Source organism: Siniperca chuatsi, linkage group LG7, assembly GCF_020085105.1.
Source record: "Siniperca chuatsi isolate FFG_IHB_CAS linkage group LG7, ASM2008510v1, whole genome shotgun sequence".
NCBI lineage: Eukaryota > Metazoa > Chordata > Actinopteri > Centrarchiformes > Sinipercidae > Siniperca > Siniperca chuatsi.
In genome coordinates, this window is record NC_058048.1 from 22,956,700 (window position 1) to 22,975,695 (window position 18,996).

The 18,996-nt window shown below is 40.3% G+C and overlaps 2 protein-coding genes across 4 annotated transcripts; one reads left to right on the forward strand and one right to left on the reverse strand.

The window, feature by feature from the left end:
- Positions 1 to 840: 840 nt before the first annotated feature.
- On the forward strand, positions 841 to 12,757 carry si:ch211-149e23.4. Of its 2 annotated transcripts, none has more exons than XM_044202697.1 (14): positions 841 to 965; positions 3,629 to 3,961; positions 4,189 to 4,497; positions 6,836 to 7,117; positions 7,211 to 7,364; positions 8,239 to 8,408; positions 8,529 to 8,810; positions 8,949 to 9,242; positions 9,399 to 9,683; positions 9,798 to 9,960; positions 10,571 to 10,731; positions 10,875 to 10,950; positions 12,090 to 12,117; positions 12,296 to 12,757. In XM_044202697.1, exons 1-14 carry the CDS (start codon positions 899 to 901, stop codon positions 12,440 to 12,442), a joined length of 2,751 nt encoding a protein of 916 aa, XP_044058632.1. In that variant the 5' UTR covers positions 841 to 898; the 3' UTR covers positions 12,443 to 12,757. The 2 variants fall into 2 exon arrangements, with proteins under 2 accessions (XP_044058632.1, XP_044058633.1); XM_044202698.1 differs by having other exon boundaries at positions 12,299 to 12,757.
- A 382-nt stretch (positions 12,758 to 13,139) lies between these two features.
- On the reverse strand, positions 13,140 to 18,289 carry rrp8 (ribosomal RNA processing 8). 2 transcript variants are annotated; one of them, XM_044202703.1, is made up of 9 exons: positions 18,084 to 18,289; positions 17,877 to 17,996; positions 17,019 to 17,280; positions 16,005 to 16,887; positions 14,931 to 15,060; positions 14,745 to 14,851; positions 14,556 to 14,652; positions 14,212 to 14,303; positions 13,140 to 14,037 (listed from the first exon to the last, which is right to left on the reverse strand). In XM_044202703.1, the coding sequence occupies exons 1-9, from the start codon at positions 18,243 to 18,245 to the stop codon at positions 13,998 to 14,000; spliced, it is 1,893 nt and encodes a 630-aa protein (XP_044058638.1). In that variant the 5' UTR covers positions 18,246 to 18,289; the 3' UTR covers positions 13,140 to 13,997. The 2 variants fall into 2 exon arrangements, with proteins under 2 accessions (XP_044058638.1, XP_044058639.1); XM_044202704.1 differs by lacking the exon at positions 14,212 to 14,303.
- Between the last annotated feature and the right edge of the window lie 707 nt (positions 18,290 to 18,996).

The following is an 18,996-nucleotide window of genomic DNA, read 5'->3' on the forward strand; positions in this document are numbered from 1 at the left end:
TGTTGTAAAACCACTTTCACAGGCTACAAAATGTCTCACTACGGCTGCTGGTTTCATACCAGATGATTTGAAAAGCCGTTACAAACCACACGCATTCAAAATGTGTTGGCAGCAATTTTCTAGTTTTTTTTTGTCAGGTCATTTCATTCAGTCATCCTCTTATGGTCTCGATGACTCATCACTAAAGTTGATCAACTTTAACAGGAAACAAAAGATGGGAGCCTCACAGAGACTGGCCTAAAATGCTGTGCAATGCTGAGCCCCCTGTAAAACTTTACCTTTCGCACCCACATTTGTTTCTTTTTGCAGGGTGCTCAGCAAGTCTGACTGAAAAAAACACACACTGCCTTAAAATGAATTACAGGAGCATTAAGTGATAAAACAATGAGTGAGTGATTTCCAGAACTGCAGGGCATGAGCAGTAGCAAGCTGTCTCGCAGACAGGCCGTCTCTGAGTGTCCCAGCGGGGACGGGATGGTATGAATGATGCATGGCTTTACCACTTCCCAAGGCGCCCTGCTATATGAGGTGGCTGAGCAACCAAAAAGACACATAGTGCATGCCGACTTGGAGGAAACAGACTCAGAAAACAGAAAACTGTGAGACAAGCAAATCTGCAGCAACTCTGATATACAGAAGCCCAGTTATTGTTTCAGAATGCAAAAGGGAGAAGTGATTTTACACACAGCTGTGTGTGTGTGAGCATGTACACATCCAGTCTGTGGGTGTATGAGTGACAGCAAACATGCATGCACAAAGGCACCTACACGTCAGTGTCAGCTGTAGAGGAGGGTGTGTAGCTCTAACCATAAACCACAGAACACACACGCACTTTAAATACCCTTATGCCTTACAAACAGTCAGTTGATCCAACTCTATTTCACTCAATGACACCATCATGGGATGCTCAGGGCTGTTGATTTTGGGTCTTGTCCTAAATGTTGCTCACTGCTTGGAAATTCTGGGTAAGTCTGCAGGGTTACAATCCGTCTGTGACTGTCAGCTGTTTATGGGCTTATTTTACTGGCCTTTAAGGTCTTGTTTAACCTATGCCATTCACACTAAACAGTGCTGCGATGGTTTTCCTAACTGATTAGTCCAGTTATGAATGCACACAGGCAATAAAGCCACATGCTGGATGCATCTGGAATGCACTAAATAATAACTATTTCTGCAATAGGACGGTGCAGTCCCTCATTCGTCCAGGAGTGTTCCATCGTAGAAAAGGTTTCAGTCGTAGTCTATTTCTGCAATATATTGCTGATGGCATGTTGGTATTGTCACTCTGGCAGTCAGCTCATTATTATTGATCAGTGGTGGCACCTAAAACTACATTAGTTTCTTTATAGCCTTTAAAAGTTAATATATGAGGGTTGTTAAGGTTTTTTTCTTTGTGTAAGGGGAAAACCCTCTGCAGGCTTCACTTATTTTGAGATCCTACTGTACGGTTTTGGGTTCAGTATGAAGTCTTTGTTTCTGCAGAGTCACTGGGACTTCCAGGTGGAGATGAAAGTTTAACCGTGTGAAGAAGCTCTGTTTTTTTAAAGTCAAAGTCTTATTTGTTTACCACATGCCAGTCTGCAAAGGAAGAATTGCTGTGTGCCATGGGTGAATGGCTACTGTTTGGTGAGAAAAAGAAGCCAGTGGGGCTCAGGAAATATGATGCAGTGCATGAATACCTGATTTTTTTTCTCAGTTATTACTTAGTTTGTATCCTTAAGGTGTGCCTTTTCCATGCTTGGCTGACATTTATTTTGGCAATAACCTGCAAGGGCAAATGAATTATAAACCCACGAGGCATAATTTAACCCGTACAGCATATTTATTTCCCTCCCTCTGTGTCCTTTCCTCTTAAAAGGCTTTGGAGGCTCTCCACATTGTTTCCATTTGCTGTGATGTATAGTAAGACCAACAGCATTTCAGCTTTAACAGTGTTTGATGCAAACAGTTTAGTTTAGACTGCAGCAGCTGGCTGTATGTTCAATGGTTTTCCATGAAGCAGCAGCAACAAGCTGTCATTGTTTTACTCATCATGTATCTAAAGCTGAATAGAAGTTCTTGGCTTCAACTGGCAAATAGAGCGAACTGTGTCCTTAGGTGCACTTTGATAAAGTCAGCAAAGGAAGCAGGATGAAAGGGACTTGGTATGCACTGGAGTCTGCACACTGTCCATTCTGCAAGTGCTAAAACCTGTCAGCTTCTATTAAACGTCCTTTCCACTGAAACCCCTCCTAATCATGGCCGATTTCTCATGTGTGGAGGGAAGAGGTCATAGATGTCTGGGTATGGATCAGGGCGTAACTTTTGGACTGTTTTCATTTCATTACCAAAATGGAGTCCTCTATTAAATATACACTGAGGGGACAAGGCCACATTTGTCAAGTGTTATTGTGTGCACACAGAATACTTCCTGTCTTCAGCCCTTTGAGTATTAGAGGGCTACTCCATCTTTAATCCCCTGTATTTTCCTCTAGTACCACCATGATGTTGATTTAGCACCACCAGCAGGTCACAATTCGCCCTTGCAAAATGTTGTACAGATATTCATGGTCCCCAGAAAATGTATCCTTCCAAGTTTGGTGATCCCCTATCTTTTCCTCTAACGCCACCATGAGGTTGACATTTGTGGTTCTGAGTGAAATTTCTCATTTCCCACAATAGAAATTTGAAGAAATTTGGTAATCAAGCTGACTTTTCATCTAGCGCCACCATCAGGTCAAATTTTTACTTTGGTTACTTTGAGTACTTTGGTTTATATGCCAAATGGTAAATGACAAATGCAAAAGGGAGGGAGTAGAATTAAAAAAAACAGAAAGATAATTTATTCACTCTTTCAAATCTTCTTATATATGTTTTCATGTTCTATTATACATTTCAATCTAAGCGTTTGCATTTAAGCTTCTGTTTTCCATTTTCATTTTCAAAATGCCATTTCACAATATCTAATATTTCAATATCTAATTTTGGTTTTCTTTTTAACATTCAATTATGGTCTAATTTTTCTTAGTACTAAAACAATAATCATTTTTTAAATTTAATTAGGCCTATTGCCCAGTGTCAGCTGGGATCACCTCCCACCTTAATACTGGGTAAAACTATCATCCATACGTTTATGACATTCCCATCAGCCTCAGCTGTACTAGTGCTAATTAGCTAATGTTAGCATGCAAATATGCTAAACTGAGATAGTGAACATGGTAAACTTTACCTGCTAAACGTCAGCATGTTAGCATTGTCATTGTGTGCATGTTAGCATGCTGACATTAGCACTTAGCTCAAAGCACTGCTAGCATGGCTGTAGAGTCTTAGTCTTGTTTATATTGATCAGTCATTGGCACATTCTAATTATGATAAAATGACTAAGAACCTTATAACCACTGACCTGGTTAATCTGCCTCATCCATCACAGTTTCACTTAACTAGTGAAAGACAAGATGTGCAGAAACCCCTTTAATAGGCACAACCGTGGACATCTATCATCCTGCTGTCCATCCTCTCAGGTAGAGGAACAATCACGTTTTATCCCCTCAAGACATTTCTGCTTTACTAGTGTTTGCAATTTTAGGGCTGTTCAGGTAAACTTATGACCTCTCGTTGTTGAAGAACGTTGCATTGTTCTTTGTCTCAGGTCCGGATGGAGAGCTGATTCTTGAGATCACACAGAACATCACAGCGGTCCTGGGAGAAGACGTGTATCTGAGGTGTAGATATCTGGGCGAGAGTGAGATCCGGAGTGCTAGGTGGAAATATCAGACTAAAAACTCTAATGTTAAATCCAAGCTAAAAGCAGGATTTTCTAATGGCCACTCGTTTGGCCGCTATGAGTTCTCAGCCCCGATCTCTGTCACCAACCTCACAGTTAAGATGAATGTGTCCAGTGTGGATGTAGAGGGAGAATACATCTGTGAGTTTGAATCAGAGGAAGAACAATATTCTGGCAGCATATTCCTCACTGTTGTAGGTAAGCCAAGCCAATAATGTATGTTATTCTTTTATTCATTCACCACTATGTGAAGAAATCAGCCTGATGAAGTTGCCACAATTTAAGATAAAGATTTATAAATCTAAAAGGTCATAACTGTTGCACCACCGGTTGGATTTTAATTGAATGTGTAGAGGTGATGCATCTTTGACTCAAAACATGCCTACGCCATTTAAGGACATGTTTACTTGTTCATTCATTCACAGCTCGGCCTGATATCCAGGTCATGGTGAATGCAGAGACCATAAACGGCCTTCACTACCAGTCGGTGTCATGCTCTGCTGTCGGTGGCAGGCCTATGCCTCAGATCAGATGGTTGGTCGATGGCCTTCCTCCCTCAGATTACCCTTTTACTGTGGACGTGAGTGATACTGTTTACTCAAACGGCACCTCCACCCTGAGCAGCATCCTCCGCTTCCCCACCCACCTGCAGGACGAGGACAGCGTGACCTGTGTGGTGCAACACCCGACCCTCCCAACCCACAAACTCACCACAGTGAGGGTGGAAACGTACAGTAAGCTCACACTAATAGCTGAGCATGTCTGTATTGCTGTGTTTTATGGAAAGCCATTTGCACATGTCTTGTTTAGACTACATAAAATATGTGTTACCCGTAGAATTTTGTAGTATTAACGCAATATTTCTACGTGTTAACACAACAATCACAAGTGACGCCTTAACGTGGCTATTTTGGTTGCGGTCAATTTTTCTAATGTAGTCTAAACAACAAATCTAAAAGACGTTACTTGCGCACATGGCTTTCCATAGTGTTTGTACATCTGTGTTGCCAGGTGGTGACATATTGCATTGCATCACCAGTCAGAGTTTTGTAATCGTGCATCATGACTTTGCAGCTCACAACACAATAACTCTCCTGCTGATTTTTCACGCTGGCCATTCCTTCTCACTCTGCTCCACATACACAGTGACGGATCATAAATCACATTGCACAGTGCAAAGCATTCATGTAGTAATGAGCTTTTTCACTGGTGTCGACCATATGGAACACCAAAATGCAGCAACAACCCAGTAACTAATAACAATATCATACCACAGTGCAGCATGTAATTTGGTGGCTGCATTTCTGTTGAGTGGTGAAAAAACATTTTCAAATATTACAACTTTTAACTTCAACAAAGTTCTTGCACACCATAAAGTATTAATCATGAGCACATGCACTTTATTTAGTCACAACATTTTGTTCCAACATTAAAGCTGCTGTAATCAATATTTTTATATGACCACATGTATATTACAAAAGGTTGTAGTGATGAGTCCATAGAGAATTATGACCTGTATCTGCAGTTTCTCTCAGCTCTACTGAGCCTTTTAGCGTCTTTTGAGCTCATTGTTTTGGTTTTTTGTTTCAGGCCCACACATTTCTGTTTTGGTTCACTCTTACTGCTCTCATAGTGTTGTTTTAAGCCGCAGGAGGCAGGTGTTTTCAACAAAAAAGCACAAAAAACCCACTGTACACTATTGCTGAGCACCAAACAGCAGACAGACAAAGTTAGCAACTACCTGGTGAACATAGTGGAGCATTTAGCAGTTAAAGAGCCAGATATTTCCCTCAGGAGTCGGTAGAGACCAAAGACTAAGAGCTAAAAGTGAATATTGAGTGAATATTGAAATTACATTCATCAGGTGGCCAGAAACACAAATCCAAAAGAATGCGTATGTTGCTTTGTGTGTAATGTTGCTTAATGTGTAAATAAGCAACTGTTTGCTAACAAGTTCACTCATGTCAACTTCAATATGTCAATGTTGTGTTCACAACTCCTTTCTGCTGCCCCCAAGTGGCCAACAGTATCAGATAATGCAGATTTAAAATTAGCTACTATTTATATAAATTTATGTTTTTTATGTAGCTTAATTCATGCCAAGATGACACTTCAATGAATTTACACTTGTAAATGCATCTTGCAGACAAACACGACTCATGTAAAACTTTAAAGCAACACTTTACCAACACTACAAACTCTGGTTTTCCTCTGCTACTGTGAGTTTCAAATTGTTCTTGAAATGCCCCCTAGTGGTCACGGGCTACTTATTTGCTGCCTTGCATTTGAAGCAGTTCATACCAGTTAAGCTTTTTTCTGTGGTTAATTAATTAGTTTACTTCTTCATTTGTATGGCCATATTTTTGAAATGGCCTTTGCATCCATACTTTATGCAGTGCAGAGTGTCCAGATCCCTGCAGGGATACAGTGAATGTTCATACGGCAGACTGTATGGTAACAATCCTATTAGCACGAGCCAGGCCAGCCAGCTCATTTGCCCGATATACTTTCACACTCCGCTGAAGTATTCCAGCTTAGGTAATTATCTAAGTGCAGTGGTTAAATTCACACATAACCGTAGGTGTTAATAGATGGAATTTTTAAAGGCAAAGTGCTTTAACTCACTTTAATCGTACATACCCATCCCCAACACCCGAGCTATTATGAGGTGTTATTATGTTCACTTGTCTTACTCATTAGGGATGGCTGGCTATTGTATGACACCACAACTTTATGTATTTTATAATAGACTCTGATCTCTGCTGATTCCCTGTATTAAAGCCTGCACTTCTCTCAGCTTTGGTTGGACAGCAGCTGGGCCAGACATCTGCTCTCAGCTGCAGCCCGGCCAACAGATGGGACAGGTGATAAGCTTAAGTCAGCACTCTCCAAAACCCAAGCAGAAGCCCCTTACGGCCTATGTTTAGCTAACATTCAGCTCATCCGGCCACAGCTTCCTATTTAACAAAAACACCCTTAGCCTCAACTTGCAATCTGACTTTTTAATTTGCTGGAAAAAACATCAGACCTTGTGAAAAAATAACTCTTCTCGCCTTTCTTCCTGCTCTGCAGCGAGGCCAAATGTGACCATTAAAGCAGAGATGATACAACAAGGAGGAAGTGAGTTCTGGGTGGTCTCTTGCATTTCCTCTGGAGGGAGACCTGACACTGACATCTCCTTGGTTTTGAACACCGATGAAGAGCTGCAGAGAGAGAACAACACAGACTCAGACATCCAAACAAGCTCAGTCCTCCTTCCTGCAATCGTGTATGAGGGGCGCAATGTCACCTGTGTGTTTGACCACCCCAAATTTACACACAAAGTGTCACGAGTCATAACACTGCCGTCTTTTTGTGAGTATTATCAGTGTTTCATATGCGAAAACTTCTGTTTTCTGTAACTTCTATCTCATGAGCATCAACAGAGATGTGCTTTCTATTCTGCAGATTTGTCAGGAGTTCAGTTGTACTCAGAGCTTGGAAGCAACAGTGATGACTTCCAAGACTCTGAATCTTTAGAGCTGCAGGAAGGACAGAGTGACATCGTCATCAGCCTGCGGGTCACTGGGAATCTGCCACATTACAATGTTACCTGCAAAAAGTAAGACATATTTGATGTTAAAGAAGTACTCCATAAGGTTCAGTTTAATCGTCATGGAGAGCACTACTCAACTTGTGAAAACTCTTCTGTTGCTCTAAAGAAGCTTTCTTAAGTATGAAAAATGCCATTGTCATTTTTTTTTTTTAGACTTATAATTTTTAACAGAAAGCTTGTGCGGAGTTTGAAAGACATGGGCTTTTACCAGGCAGGAGAAGGTTCCGAAAAAAATGCTATTGAGCTGCATTAAGGGAAGTGTATCGTGTATTCCTTGCTAGGGACTAATGTCAGGATATGTTGGCCTCAGCTGCTTCAATTTGGACCATTATTTTTTAATCTGTCTTTTGTGAGTCCAATAACTTTTTGGAAGTGTGTCACTAAATCTCTGGAGCAGTCCTTTAAGACAGAAAGTCTTGTCTCATGTCTTGATTTCAGTGTGCTGTCATGCACATATTTCACTATCAATGATCAACTTTTCTTTAATTGATTATATCCTTAGAGTAATTATTTTTGTCACTTCGTACATGGTTGACTGTAGAATTGAGCCTGATGTAATATCTGGCAACGTCTGACGTCTGTAATTGTATTTTTTCTTTTTGTTTTGTTACAAGTGTCTTTTTTTTCTTTTGCTCAAGAAAAAAAATTAAGAATTATATGGGGGAAAATATATCTAGACTGAAACAACCTACATATCCTATGGAGGATGTGGTAACAAGTTCGGTGGCACCAAACCACAAGTAACATATGACAGGAACCAGATTTAGACATGTTCCCTGATTGAAATAATCATTTAATCAAGATCTAACTGTAATATTTTAATATTGGTAAACTGAACCATGAATTCCTCTTTGTATATTTGCTTGTGTTTCCGTTCTAGAGATGATGGGCCCTTGCCTGAGGGAATGGAGCTGGTTGGCAGCAGCCTCACAGTTCAGGGTCCTGTGGGGCATGAGCATGTTGGCCTGTACGAATGTTTCTTCTCCTATCACCATCTTCAAGCAAAGCTGCAGTTTAATGTCACAGTTAAACCTCAAGTTATACAGCCTGGTAGGTAAAACTCTTTTCATATGTTTCTTAAAAGACTTTCATGAACACATTTTGAATTTTCTGCATTGTGTGACTATGAAATATTGATGTGGAACCTTCTCTCTGCGCCCTTCCTCTCAGTTCCTCCCACTATAAGAGTTGATTTGCAGACTGAAGATGGACACAGGGTGATTGAGTGCTCAGCAGCTGATGCTGTTCCTGCAGCCAACATGTCCTGGCTTCTACCAGAGGGTGTGTCTGGAGTTTCTTGGTTCAATTTCACTTCTCATAATGGAAGCCACTCTGTCAGGGGAGTTTTACTCCTCCCTGCCTGCTCGCCTTGGGAGCTCACTGCAGAGTGTGTGATAAATCACCCTGCGTTTGAGGAGCCAGAGAACAGAAGCATAACACTCCCTCTTTGCGGTATGTTCAACAAATCGAGCAATGGTTAATTTTGTCTGAGTAGCGGACATATTTGGCCATATAGGCGGACATAGATTTGAGCTTTTTCTCAAAAGAAATCCATCACTTCTTGTAGTTTAACTTCTCTTTCCCACGCAGCTCGCCCTAACATCACCATCAGCTCCGGCACTGAGTGGAAAAATGGTAACGAGCACACAAAGGTGGACTGCTCTGTGGACAGTGTTGCCCCTGCAGCAACTATAACCTGGCATGTTGGAAACCATGACATCAGTTCTCTGTCGGAGACTGAGGTCCAGGCTGATGGTTTGGTATCGACCCGTAGCTCTGTGCACTTCTTGCCGTCTTTGTATTCTGGTCAGGATTTGACCTGCATGGTGGAGCATCCGAGCCTGGAGGCACCAGAAAAAAGAACAATACACATTCTTGTGCACAGTACGTTATTTCTTTCTTTGAGATATTTCTCCCTGTGACACACACATACACACACACACACACACACACACACACACACACACACACACACACACACACACACACACACACACAGCTGCTCATCCCCTTCCTGTCACCCCTTGTTTTCTTTTTCAGAAGCCCATCTGCTGAGTGTGTCTGTGGTAAGACAGCAGGACTCTCCCCTCTGGCTGGCAGTGTGTGACTGCAGAGGGGAGGGTGTTGGGACGAACCTCGCCTGGGTCCTTCCCGAAAATACTAAAGGCCAAACATCCCTCCAGTCAGAGTATGAAGGCCGGGTCCTAAAAGCCAGGCTGACTTATCAGTTTCCTCTGGCCCTTCATGAGGGGCAGGACCTGACCTGTGTGTATCATTATGAACACGGAGCCACAGAGAAGAAGACCATTCATATCCCCAGATACTGTGAGTTTAACAGAAACACAACTCAGTTATTCCAAATGTAGAAATTCACATAAATACATTCGGCGCTCCAAACATACAGGGTTCATCTTCAAGGTTCAATTGACTTTTCTGCAGATATCTCCTCTGTGAGAGTCCTAAACCACACGACTCCTCTGCAAAGCCGCTACGGTGGTAAACCCATCGTACACAGACTGACTCTCCAGGAAAATCATCGCAACCAGAGAGTACTGCTCCGAATCGAAGGCAACGTGCCAGAGTACAACCTCAACTGTAAAAGGTGATATATCCTCTATTATATCTACCACCTGATCATCATGAGGAAGCCCCTGTACACATGGTGTGCTGTACAAAACTCAATGTTCACCCCATTTAAAGGACCTAATACACTCAGACTTAAGAATTATCAGCCTGAAAATGTAATGTGGATTGTTTCCACGACATGGATATCATACAGCATAATTTTGAAATTAGAGTATAAATTTGGAGATATTAAAAAAATTTCTTAATGGGAACAAATCTCATGAAAAGTGTTGTCTGTGTAGCTAAAGTCTGATATAGCTTATTCCTCTGTACCATAGTCATTTTTAGTCAATCCCACACACACATCCAGCTGCAGTAAATACTCACTAGAGCAACAAATGTGTAAAAATAGCCCCCAGCTAATGCACATTTACTACTGTTACATATATGAGTAACATTTGCTAAAAACTACAGTGCCCAGCTGTTTTAGAAAATTACAGAGCTTGTCTTTAGTAGAAACAGATGGGCTTGGAGTCGAGTACCACAGACAGGGTAGGGAAGTCAGAAACTAACACATTGTTGGTTTTGGTCTTTTCAAGTGATTTGTTCACAATAAGCGTAAAATAAAAAATAATCCTTTGTTTCAGGAGTGATGGCTCATTTGTCCAAATGGAAGGGGTTGCAATGGTCTTCCAGTCAGAGCTCACAGAGCGGGATGAAGGCCTCTACACCTGCTGGGCGTCCTTCTATCACCACATAGCCACAGTCAACATTCAAGTGGAGGTGATGAGCGAGGACAAACTGTTTGGTGAGAACTTACCATGTTGTATTTTCCATCTACATTCACAGAACAGATTGACATGTTTACTTCTGATGACATGCTGAGGTTTGTTATCAGACTTAGGTCTAGTATTTGTGGCTTTGACAACTGTGTGTATGTATGTGTTTCAGCACTGGTGGCCATGATCTGCATCTCTTCGGTCTCGGCCATCATCCTCATCCTCGTCACCATCCTCTGCTTGTGCTGGTGAGTTAAATGCCTCCACAGGTGACAGGTTGTAGCTCGGCAGGTGATGTGTTAATGGGCAAATGAGGGCAACGCCGCTGGTGCAGTACAGTATGAGACAAACAGGATGTACTGATCGTTAACCCAACTCACCAAAACCCCAGGATTCATAAACAGGAAGCAATGTGGCTAAAGCAGACAGGTGCCTCTGCTACCGCAGACTTGCGTGTAGACAGGTAGACAATGTTCCCTCTATCAGCAACAACAACAGATTTATTTTCTAGTTTCCTGCTCTGGCTATTAGCAGTGTTACTTCTGGCACTTTCTGTAGTAGACTGCTGTTAGTTTGGCTCATTATCATCAATGCCACATAGCAAAAGTAAGAGGTAAAATGTTCAAAAAGTCCCCATCTTCGTAAGTTATTAGTATAATGAAATTTGAGCTGCCATTTGTCAATGAAAAAAAATCTACAAATCCATCTCTTAGTCTTATTGCTGTTGGAAAGAATCAGTGAGTCACTCGACTTTTATGACTGATGTGGGATATCTGTCACGATCCTAGAACTGTTTGTGGTTTCTGCCTGCAGAAGTTTGCACATTTCCACGTTCACTGCCAAATTTAACTTCTCTCAAGAAAGTTTGTCAGGATCAGATCAGGCCTTGCTATGAATAAAGCTGCACTGTGCAGCACAGCAGTGGTTCAGAAGCTGTTTCAATAGGCCTTCGTCTCCGGTCAGAACATTTGGTCAAGGTGCCATTGGTTGACAGAGCCTCAGCCCCATTATCCCTTGCTCCAGTGAGAGGGTCCTGTCAGGCTAATTTGGGAAGGTCAGTCACAGAGCGTACAACAGCGTACACAAGAAAACATGACTCCCCAGGGAGAAAAGCTATTTTAGGACTAACGTCAACCCCCCTCACTGAGGTCATAATGTACAAAGTGGGCTGCTGCTTCTGACATCAGAGATCAATGATGAGGACTCGGGTCATCACTCATCTCCATTGAAATTCCTGTCGCATAATGCATTCACACCTGCAATTTTGAGTTGGCCGTGTGTGTCAGATTAAGTCACAGTGTCATCTAGTGGCGTTGTTAAGCCCTAGAAGTTCCTCAACAACAGGGTTATTCACGTTTAATACAAACTTTTTTGTTTTGTTTTACAGCAAAGGAAATAGCAGGACACAATATAAGGTAAGACTACATTCAGTTAACATGCAAGTTTATTTTACTTTAGAAATGTGTTCATAAATCCGGTTTTTAGTTGATAGTTCATCTTGTTTTTCAGATTTTGCAAATCTGAAACCAAATTTAATAGTCTCTGTTTCCTTACCATGTCTTGCTGCTGCACTCTCTCTCTATGATCCAAAAGCAGAAGTCTCTCTCGGCCTTGACAACCCTGATGCAAGAGCCCGGCTGTCCTGAGGTGAAGAAGCCAGCAGTGATGGAAAAAGACAGTAAGGAATACACTCAGCTGGTCAGTTACTCCATAGTCATTGACGTCAAGAGTACAGTGTGAAAACAAAAGGTGCTCTGGATTACACATTCAGCTTTACGTTGTACAGAAACTACTGTGAAGGCTTACTGCAACTGCAGCATTGTTTATGATTTCAGTGTATTTTGAGCATTAGAAGCATTAGAAGTGAAGGGATCCTGTTTATGTACTGAAATATCAGTTCTTTTTAAGGTTTTTAGTTTTGATTGATTGGCATTAATGAAAGATTTAAAAATTTTAAATGTATTACTTTTGCACTTTTTCATCTTACTTGAATTTTGTACTGTTTTTATGCACATTGTATTTTCCAGTATTTGTCAATAAAATCTTCCAAATATATTTTTTTCAATTTGCCGTTTTTGTTTAATTTGTTACCATGTAACTGTACTACAACAAACACATTTCCTGATATAGTAGAGATGACTGACAGACTTGGCTGTGACTTCAGCTACACACCATCTGCCCTTGTGATTACTTTGGTCGACTAAATTAGTGAAGGACAATCTGCTGTGACAAGAGGAGTAATTCTATAAATAAATTCTTGTACAGTATATAATCCAGATGCAGACAAGACTCATCCTCAACTCATCCGCCCACATCAGGTAGAAGTGTTGTTACACCCTCTTGTGGCAAATGATTGCACACACAACTGATTGAATCTGGTTTTAGTCACGGCCATTCAGCCTGTGGTCGCTATGCAGACAAAAATCAGTTACACTCCTTTAAGTTTCCTTTAAAGTTTTTACTCAGAATCCCTCTGAGATCTATTTGTTATTACAGTTTCTGAAGAGTTTCTTGGAGCTGGTCAGAGTGCAGTGAAAACTGCACAAACAGAATCAGTAATTAAAAATATTACATAATAAAACTGTAATTTTTAGTTTATAGAAGGTTTAGTGCCACACAACCGCTGTACTTTCCTACAAAAAATGAATACAATCATGAGTATCAGTGCTCCTAAGAATACTGTGTATCATACAGTCACAAGAAAGATTCATTTTAAAAATGTATATTTCGTTTTTCACTTTTTCCAGAATTTTCAGTATTTTTCAATAGGACAATCTTAACATTTACATAACTTGTTTTCTTATAAAATGTACTAAATTGGTGGCCTGTATATAATGTATGTATGTAGGTTTCCATTTCACCTAAACAACACATAGGGTTATTTCACTGATCATCTTAAACCAGAGACAATGGAAGGAAACCTGCATGCACTTGGATATTGATGTCACATGATCACACAGCCCTGTATTACATGAAAAACCATGTACAAATAATGCAGATAATTCAATTCTACTGAAATCTGTTGAAACAAAAAAAATTATTATAAGATTACAGAGGCTTCAAGTAGTAGTAATTAAAAACAATACATTTTACAACTACTGCTTTGAAAAACAGTAGACCCAAGCTGCACATACACAAACATTCAGCTTAAAAAAACAAAACAAACAAACAAACAAAAAAACTACATGGACATTGTTTGAATGAAGTCCTCCCACATAAATTCATCTCTTCTTGTAGACACAGGGCTTCAACTGCAGTCCAAATTTCTTGACATTTTCTGGAGCATTTCCCATCTTCACAAATTCAAAGGAGTAGAAATGCGTGTTCTCTGTGTCCTAAAGAAAAAAACAAAGATGTATTATGTACAAGCTAACTTGTATGGCTACCGGCCATCATGTGGTTAAACTCTTATTCAGAGTTTTTTAAATGATGTTCATCTACCTTTAACACATTTAACCAAGACTCTTTGTTGCCAACATTAAACCAGTTTACTATATATTCTTGTCTACCTGATGTTTCCTGCCCACAGCACCAAAGCCACACGCTGTAAGCTATGAAAGATGCAGCTGCCAGCTACTAACTTCCTCTTTGAGCACAGTGACTTCATAAAAGGAAAAAGAAATTACCTGTCTGACAATAAATATTGTATATTTTTGTTAGATGTTTATATGCAAGACTAACCATTTGCTCAGAGTTCTCATAACTGGAGTATGAGCTTACCATTTCATTTTAAAACAGCTGTGACAATGCATGCACCAACTTGCTTAAGATTTTAAAAAACAGTGCATTAGGGAAGGTAGACAAATAAGAGACTGTTTCTCTGTCCCTGTAATCATGGTCATTGTTGCCTCACCTTGGACACCATCTTGAATCCCAGACTTGCCAGTGCAGTGACGAAGCTCCGCACGTTCTCGAACCTACTCGTCACTTCTGCTATTTTAAGGACACCCCTATGATAATTGTGCAAAAGAGTTATACAGATATATCGAATATATAATATGTAACTGCCGTGCCTTTACTGAATCAATATTACATATTTTACCCCATCTTTAAGACACGATTGGCCTCTGCTAGAAAATCTGCCAGGTTGGTTCCCATGAGAGAAAGGCAGAACACAGCGATGTCCACAGAGCCATCATGAAGCGGGACCTGCTCAGAGAGAATGTGTGTTTTATTTTATAACAATCACAGAAGCTGTATCTGAATTAGCATACAGATACACACTCACGTTGGCCATGTCACAGACTGTGACATGCTCACAGGCAGCTGCCAAGTCGAAGCTGTGCACTTTGTTCTTCACGCTGCGTGCTATTTTACAGTCACCACAACCAAAGTCTGCAACCACTAGAGAGGAAGGTCTGAAATAAATGACATGATAAATGATGTTTTTACAATCACAGGATATTAAACTGTAAGGAACAGCTCACCTTTAAATGAAATACAAGTAAGGATCTACACAGAAACAACCAGTGAGTGTTGACCAGAATTGTTCATCTTCTCCCAAACTGCTGACATTAACAAGGCCATCTTCTCAAAGCAGCCAAATGAAGCAACAATTAAACACCCACAGTGCAGCATTATCTCCCGCATTACACCTTGCCAGGGCAGGAATTTCACCGCGGCCACGGTCATTCCCAGTCATGACTTATTTTTGCTGTGATGAAAATGTATTAAATCATGACTTCATCATCACACACTGAACTTAACTGTGAATTTTATGACTTATAATATTCCTTGTAATTCGTTGTTGTGTTTGTTTGTCCAACAAACCTCAATGGAGGTGAGCAAACTAAAGGATGTTTTCAAAAGGACTCAAGAAAGCAATTAGAAAGAAGTGTGTTGAACATTTGCAAGGTGTGTTCAGAGACTCTGAATGTTTAATCTTCAAAAATTATGTGTAACAAAATCATCTAAGCTCAGAGGTCCACTTACTAGCTTTTTGTAGCTTCAAACAGCATCCTATGGTCTTCTTCGGCGAACGGAGCTGGCTCAAGTATCTTCACGTGATACAAGTGTGAGACTTCGATTTCAAGTTTCTGTATAGGGGTCGTACTTGTTATGACGTGCCGAGCCTGCTCCATTTGCTGAAGAAGACCTTGAGATGCAACTGAAAGCTCCAAAAAGCTAGTAAGAGGACTTTTGAACTTTCGTTATATATACTGTTCTCAAAGGTCAAAAATGAACTTTCATGCCCAAATTACAAATCTTTGTTTGATTTTATGAACTGAGATACTGATTTCTACCTCATAGCATCCCTCAGAGAAACTTAAAAAATAAAATTCTATTGACTAGAATACCTCACCTTAGTCGAATGTAAGAGATGATCTCATCCACTGGATTGGCGGGCCACCTCTGAACCTGAGCCGTGTATCCTCTGTGGTAAATCCCGAAGGCCTGCGGATCCTGTTTGAACATACGCTTCGCCTCGCCGCTGGACGTGCTGTATAAAACTTCATTAATGTAGCGGAAACGAGCCGACTCCAAACGCTGCTCCATGCGGGACCTGAGGGAGGCAGAGCGGTCCTGTTTCACCTCCTCCTCTGGTGCCGCCGGCTCGTCCTTCGTCTCTGCAGGACTCTCCTGTTGGACTGTTTCCTGGCTGCGCAACATTTTCCGTAGCTTCGCTCTTTTCAGAGTCTGTTCTTTGCTCAGCTCAGGTCTTTTTGTGGGTAACTGGTGCTGATCGTCTGCGATCTCCACTTCAGGTTCATCTGCTTTCTGCTTTGATCCATCAGCAGAAGATTCAGTTGCACCTTTTTCAGCTTTGCCACCCTTTGTTTTTTTCTCCTTTTCAATCTGCTGCTTTTCTTTTCTGAGTGTCTGTGTTTCTGTTGTTCGGGATATGTCAGTGTCCTCTTCAGTCTTTTTCCTTTTCTGTGGTTTATGTTCCTTTTTCTCGGGTGGTTTCTGACTGATTTTTTCACTGTTCTTGTTGCTATATGAATCTGTTTTGACTTCTTCCATTGGTTTGTGTTTCACTGCAGATTCAGGTTTATTTACTTCCTCCTCAGGCTTATTCTGGCTGTATTTATTTTTACATTTCCTCTTGTTCTTCATTTTGTTTTTCCACTGTTGTCTGCTCAGTCTCTCTGTGTTCTCTGGATTGTTTAAATTCACCTTTGCAGATTCTGTCATTTCTTTATCCTTTGTCTTGCCCACAGATGTGGTTTTTACCTTCAGGGCCCCTTCAGGAAGAAAGAAAACATTTGAACATTATCTCATAGTTAAATAATGTGAACATCAACATTTTTCTGTTTCTGAATATATTAAATACATATTAACACTCTAAAATGTAAATGACCAGTTAATTACTCACCAAATTTGTTGTCTTTCTTCCTCTTTGTTGTTAGAAGTTTCTCCTCCTTACCAGTCTGATCTAAGTCGCCATTCTCTTGCTGCTCTCCTGTTGTCTCCGCTTGCTTTGGCCTTTTCCTTCTTTTCTTCTTTTTCTTACTGTGTGATGGGGGCACTTCTGTCTCACTGTCACTGTCCTGCTGATGGTCGTCGCTCTTCCACTCTGGTACTGATCCCAGTGTCTGCAGGGTCCGCAGCAGGCTCTTCTTTCCAACAACCTTGGACTGATCAGGGGATGAATTCAGATAATATAATTAGTCTTTTAAATGACATGTGCAGCCTAATGTTGGACTGGGTAATACATACTGTATCAAGATAAGCAGAAGACGGTCCAATATTGATACAGTGTCACATTACTGTGGGAATTCACAATTTTTAAAAGGAAAAAGTTTACTCTAATATGACATTTGTTGCTATGTTGCCGACTTTGCTCAGGAAAGGAACAAAATTTTTGTGTGTCCAAATTTGTAATGTACGTGTGGGTTTTTTTGTTAATTTATCTATATATATTTTTTTCGTATTCTATATAACTGCTGCATTTTTTAAAAATGTTTCCATGTTTGACCGTCCCCCAGAAAAAACCCTAAAAAAAACTAAACTAAACAAACTATGGGCCTGACTATCCTCTGGTCATTTTTATGGTTGCAGACATCCACCTGATAGAAATGACACTCGCTAACTGCTTTGTATTTCTATTTACACAACTCATGATACTGAATAAAGCCATGTACCATATACCATTATAGGTGGTATGGAAATACAAGCTCTGATGTCAATATAACTTGCTTGCAGCAGGTAACTAAACTGAATCTACATTTACCTTGACATTTGTGCTGCTGTTCGCCTTCTGGGTGTTTCCGAGGGCAGTTGTGCTCAGGATTTGAGCGTCTTGTTCGTCATTCCAGTCTTCATCCTCATTAAACATGTTTTCCCCCGAGGACTGTAAGGAACAAACACAAACATGTAAATCACTGCTGGAGATGAGGAAAACCCTGCCACTGCTAACTCTGCTAACTCAGTTACTCACCGGTTCGTCTCTGAGGCAGCAAAGCGTTGTAAAGTTGTCAAACGGCTTGTTTCGTTGATGACGGCGTTTGTGTGTAAGTGTTTTCTTTAATAAACATGTAACTACATTAAATAGCTGTAGTAATTTCTTGTCAAAAGGCAAAGCCACGTTGGTTTGTCTCATGTGCGTGAAGGAAGCAAAACAGAACTACAGGCGCATGTGGATGACGCACGCACGCCAGAGGTTTGTGGGACATGACGTTATTCGTAGTGATGTTAGAAACCACAAATATAGATGAACCTACATTTTCTGTTGTTATTCAGGATTTGTAGAGTAAATTCAAAATTCAACCATTTGTATGTTTGTATAATAATAATAATAATAATAATAATAATAATAATAATAATGTTAGTAGTAGTTAATTATCATTAGCAGCAGTGGAGGAACGTAACGAAGTAACCTACATTTACACAAGTACTGTACTTAAGTACAAATTCGAGGTACTTGTACTTTACTTGAGTATTTACATTTTATGGAACTTTATACTTTTACTCCACTACATCTCAGAGGCAAATCTTATACTTTTTACTCATGTATCTCCAAATTTGTTGATTTTTTTTATTTGAATGTTTCTGATAAACTGAAGGATTAAGTGTTCCTTTATGGGGGGAGTAAATTCCTTCTTAAGATAAATAAACTCTTTAAAAAAAACTTGTATAGCTGGAAAATGCATCATTACAAAGCTGAAAACAGGGCTGTTTTTCTGAGCTCATGAAAAGTTGACTTTTTAGCAATACGTAATTCTCACAGGACAGCAACGCTACAAACATGATGATCTTATAAAATATGACGCATTGCTGTAGATTAAACTACCCAACAGTACATAAAGTAGTTCAAATGAGCTCAACATTTAACATCTACAGCAGTTAAATGC